At 60.1% G+C, this 4803-nt stretch overlaps 1 protein-coding gene across 1 annotated transcript; it reads left to right on the top strand.

Annotated features, from left to right (window-relative positions):
• The first annotated feature begins 365 nt into the window (after nt 1-365).
• Lbx1 (ladybird homeobox 1) lies at nt 366-4510 on the top strand. Its single transcript, XM_021205704.2, has 3 exons — nt 366-577; nt 1551-2300; nt 2940-4510. The coding sequence occupies exons 2-3, from the start codon at nt 1976-1978 to the stop codon at nt 3461-3463; spliced, it is 849 nt and encodes a 282-aa protein (XP_021061363.1). The 5' UTR covers nt 366-577; nt 1551-1975; the 3' UTR covers nt 3464-4510.
• The last annotated feature ends 293 nt before the right edge of the window (nt 4511-4803 follow it).

Raw genomic sequence — 4803 nt, 5'->3', positions numbered from 1 at the left:
GATGGAGTAGCAAGAGAGAAGAGGGCCCCAGAGCACAGCCCCACTGTCGCGTCTCAAGGGAAAAAGAAAGGCTTAGCTGAGGTTCAAACCCGCCTAAATGCCCAGAGATCCATAAACGTTTAAAGAAAGACACACGGAGTACCACACGCAAATACACATGTTAAAAAAAAAAAACCACACAAACATTTTCAAATAACAATGCACATAAAATGCTCGCCTAATATTCAGAGATTCCAGGCCCTGGGATCCACAACCAGGTTCTCCGGCCTCGCTGCGAGTTTCCGCGAGCACAGCCCCAGCCCTGGCCCGGCCCCTTCCCGGGCCCCCACCCCGTATCCGGAACAGCTGGAGTCGGGCCGTGCTGTACACTCAAGCCCTGTGCCCGTCTGGGCGGGGCGGGCAGCGGGGCCCCGGCCCTGGCCCGGGCAGAGAGCAGCAGGGAAGCCCGGAACCCGCCCGGGTAACCCCCGACACCCGGCCGAGTTTCCGTCAGACGCCCGTCATCAGACATGTGGCGGCCCTAGCTTGCCCCGAGAGCCACGGCGGGAGGAAAGAGTGTGCAAGATTGCAGAAGGAGGTAGGGCGCCCGCCTCAGGCTCAGATCAGGGGAGAGGCGTGCAGAACAACCAACTCCTCCCTCCGCCTCTTCGGGTGGGGAAGACTGAGCTCTCCAATTGTTCCCCTCCCCCAGCCCTTAGGATCACCACCTCTGTCCCGTGTCGCCCACCCAAAGCTGTGCAATCCGCTCTGACCTCCTAGGGGCCAGCCCCGGGAGCCTTCAGCTTTTCCTTTTCTCGGGCTCACGGCTCAGGGCTGGGGTTGGGGGCGGGTGAGGAACAAGAGTGTGTAAGAATAGGGACGCTGGGTTCTTTCTTGATCTGGGATCATCAAAGTCCACGCTGGGTAGCAGCGGGAGCCGCCTGGGCTCCAGTTCTTACCTGGCCCGCGCGGGGACCGCGTCACTCCGCGGCTGGGGATCCTGGTACTGTTCTCAAGCTTCCCAACTGCGGCTTGCAGAGCCTGAGACCTCCGGGCTGGTGCTGCCATCTCGGCCAGGCCGGCGGGAGACGGGTGTGCCAGAGCTTTCAGTTTGGCGGGGGGGGGGTGGCTTTTTAGTCACCCCAGGTTCGGGAGCAATAAAGGCACCTCTAATGTAATTTACAAACATCTTGGGCCGAGCACGGCGTAGAGCCGGGACTGACAGGCGCATTAGGCAGGCTAATTCCAGCCGGCTCCTCCTACCCCCGGCCCGCTAATTAATGAGCTTCCCAACTTAGAGCCGCCTGCATTGGACAGACAGAGAGTGAAAGAGAGGGCGAGGGAGAGGTAGAGAAGGAGAGGGACGGGGGGGAGCAGAGTGGAGTGAAGAGAGGGAGGGAGGGAGAGAGAGAGAGGATAGGGGGGGAGAGAGAACAGAGAGAAAGAAGGGAGAGGAGAAAGAAGGGAGAGCGAAGAAAGAGAAGTTCAGCTGCAGATAATTGATTACTCCTCGATCAAGGCTAACTTGTTAGCAATAGTCAATTGCCCCGTCTCTCCGCCTCCCCTCGCAGTCCGGGATCGGCGCCCTCGCCTCGGCTCTTCCAACTACCGCCGCCAGGACCCCGGGCCAGGAGCCGCCGCGGCGGAGCCACCTGACACCTTTAAATAGCACCGGGGCTGGCGAAACTGGAGCCCGGCGCGGTGCTTCCCGGCTCCGGCCCGGGCTTGCTGGAAACCCCGGCGGTGGCGGCGGCGGTGGCGGTGGCGGTGGCGGTGGCAGTGGCGGCGCCCGCGTCAGCGCTCTCCTCCCGGGGCCCCGCGCCGCTCCGCTCACCAGGGTCGCCGCGCTAATCGGCCGCTTGCCCATCCGCGCCCTGCCCGGCGCGGCCTCCTGCCCGCTCTCGCCTTCCTCTCGCACCGTCCGGCGTCCGAGCTGCCCGCGGGCTGGGTCCCCCCCGGCCCGAGCCGCCCGGCCGGGCCCCCAAGCGAGGCCGAGATGACTTCCAAGGAGGACGGCAAGGCGGCGCCGGGGGAGGAGCGGAGGCGCAGCCCTCTGGACCACCTGCCGCCGCCCGCCAACTCCAACAAGCCGCTGACGCCGTTCAGCATCGAGGACATCCTCAACAAGCCGTCCGTGCGGAGAAGTTACTCGCTGTGTGGGGCGGCGCACCTGCTGGCGGCCGCGGACAAGCACGCGCCGGGCGGCTTGCCCCTGGCGGGCCGCGCTCTGCTCTCGCAGACCTCGCCGCTCTGCGCCTTGGAGGAGCTCGCCAGCAAGACCTTTAAGGGGCTGGAGGTCAGCGTCCTGCAGGCAGCCGAAGGTAGGCACAAGCCTAGATTCCCTCGCGCCCAGTCGCCCACACGCAGTGTCCTGCCCTTCGTGCCCCCTGCCTCTGCCCACGCCAGCTGCCAGGCCCCTCCAGTCCTGGCTTCTGCAGCTCAGACTGGAAACAGGGGCGCAGGAGCCTAGTTCCTAGGGACCTCTGGGGTGATCTGAGAGAGGTGTGGGAACCCAAGCTCTTCCCGGAGTCTGGCCCGCTATGTAGGCTTCCCGTCCGCTTGGACTCTCCTAGACTTACTCCTGGACTCGGAAGAGGGTGAATTTTTTCCCCCTGACAACCCCTGGGTAGGGTGGAGTCCGGCCATTGGAAAGGGGTGGAGAATCGGTGTTCACAACACATTTAGGGATCTCTGTGTGGTTTCCTTGTACTCTGTGAGACTTTAGATCTTTCAGACCAACTGCTAGGGAGCAGAGACTAAAACGTTTTTTTTCCTAGGGACTTTCAGGAGACCAGAGACAGGAGGTGTCCCATGGCCCAGTTTGCTCAGGTTTAGAGAGTGGAATCGAATTGGAGAAGAAACAAGAGCGGGACGGGCCTGGGTCGGGTGGAGAGTTATTGGAGAGCTTGGGTGGGGTCTTGACTCTCTCGTCGCGAGCATACACTGTCATTTCTTTCCAGGCCGCGATGGGATGACCATCTTTGGGCAGAGGCAGACGCCCAAGAAAAGGCGAAAATCACGCACGGCCTTCACCAACCACCAGATCTACGAGCTGGAGAAACGCTTTCTATACCAGAAGTACCTGTCCCCGGCAGATCGCGACCAAATTGCGCAGCAGCTGGGCCTCACCAACGCACAGGTCATTACCTGGTTCCAGAACCGGCGCGCCAAGCTCAAGCGAGACCTGGAGGAGATGAAGGCCGACGTGGAGTCTGCCAAGAAACTGGGCCCCAGCGGGCAGATGGACATCGTGGCGCTGGCCGAACTCGAGCAGAACTCGGAGGCTTCTGGCGGTGGCGGAGGTGGTGGCTGCGGCAGGGCTAAGTCTAGGCCGGGTTCTCCCGCGCTGCCCCCAGGCGCCCCGCAGGCCCCGGGCGGAGGACCCTTGCAGCTCTCGCCCGCCTCTCCACTCACGGACCAGCGGGCCAGCAGCCAGGACTGCTCAGAGGACGAGGAAGATGAAGAGATCGACGTGGACGATTGAGTTGCGCCCTGGACCTCCTGCTGCCCGGGCCCCCGGTGCCCGCAAACCCGCCGCCTCCTGGATCGGACCGCTAAGGGGAGCTGGGACCTCCTCTGCACCTCCCGCCTCCACCCTTATCCCCGGGGCCGGGCTTGGCCCCTGACAGCCGCCTCTTCCTTCTCGAAGCAATAAATCCCGGCCGGCCGGCGGGGCCGGCCGCCACACGCGGCCTCCGCCGCCCCAGAAGCCCTCGCCGTGCAATTCTGTATGGCTTCTGTATAAATATTTAAGCTTATATGTGGGTTCCTCCCACCACAGCTTGATTATTTTCTTTCTTTTACTATGATTATTATTTTTTTTAAATCTCAGAGATTTCGATGTTTTCAAAGCCCCGGTGCTGCCGGGGTGGCTGCCGGGGAGGCGGACTCGAGAGCGGCGAACACTAACTCCTTCGGTCTAGAAGCTGTTTTAATTTTTCTCTGCATGTGGCGAATGCACCGGTCCGCTCACCTCCCTCAGCCTATTACAGTTGACTTTTAATTTCCTTCTGCCTTTTTTTCCCTGCGTGAGAAGGGGGTGGGGGGGAAAGCCGGGCCCTGACTTGCAAGTTTCAAAATCGATCTTTTCTTTCCCCAGCGAGAGAAGTCTGTTTTCGATGGTGTGTCTGCCTCCCGAGGCCCACTATTTTTAAAATTTCTCCAAATCTTCCTGCATTTTCTCGGACTGATTGCTGGAGTCTGGCTCTTAGGGAAAAAGCAGAGAAGCATCCAACCAATCATCGAAAACAGAACCCAAAGCCCTAGGAATTATTTTTTACTCTTTTTAGAATTTTTTTTGCATGTGACAGAGACCTGAAGAAGGGCGACCCAAGCGCTAACCCTCACCTCCTCTGTAGCTCTGGGTCTGTCTGTCAACATCTCTCTCCTGTCTCAAGTTGGCCATTCGAGGGTGGCCCAGGGAGGGTGGGTTTCGGGTGCCCCTTCCCAGCTCCTGCCCTGCCCTCTCTTTCTCCGACTGTACCCAAAGCCTCTTTCTCCGATAAATAAAGTCTTTGCCATTTTACTAGAACGGACCATTTGCGAGAATGGGCCGGATTTACTCAAAGCAGCTGTAGGTTAAGACTGTCCCTGTTGCCCCCTGTAGGTCCCACCAGCCTTGGAGATTACGGGAAAGTTTCAGGGCAGGCTTAGGAGTGAGGGGCAACAGACAGGTAGTGGGAGGAAGCAGTGTCTTTTGCCCAGGCCCTTAAGCACGGAGCAGCTACTAAATGGACTGAGAAACCTGCTTCGTCGGGTCCGGGTTAAAAAAAAGAAAACAGGCTTGCGATGGTGACAGAAAACTCGTTTGTACACGGAAGGCTC

This window comes from Mus pahari, chromosome 1 (genome assembly GCF_900095145.1).
Source record: "Mus pahari chromosome 1, PAHARI_EIJ_v1.1, whole genome shotgun sequence".
In the NCBI taxonomy this organism is placed as follows: domain Eukaryota; kingdom Metazoa; phylum Chordata; class Mammalia; order Rodentia; family Muridae; genus Mus; species Mus pahari.
The sequence above is the reverse complement of the archived record's forward strand: the minus strand, read 5'-3'. Positions and strand labels throughout refer to the sequence as shown.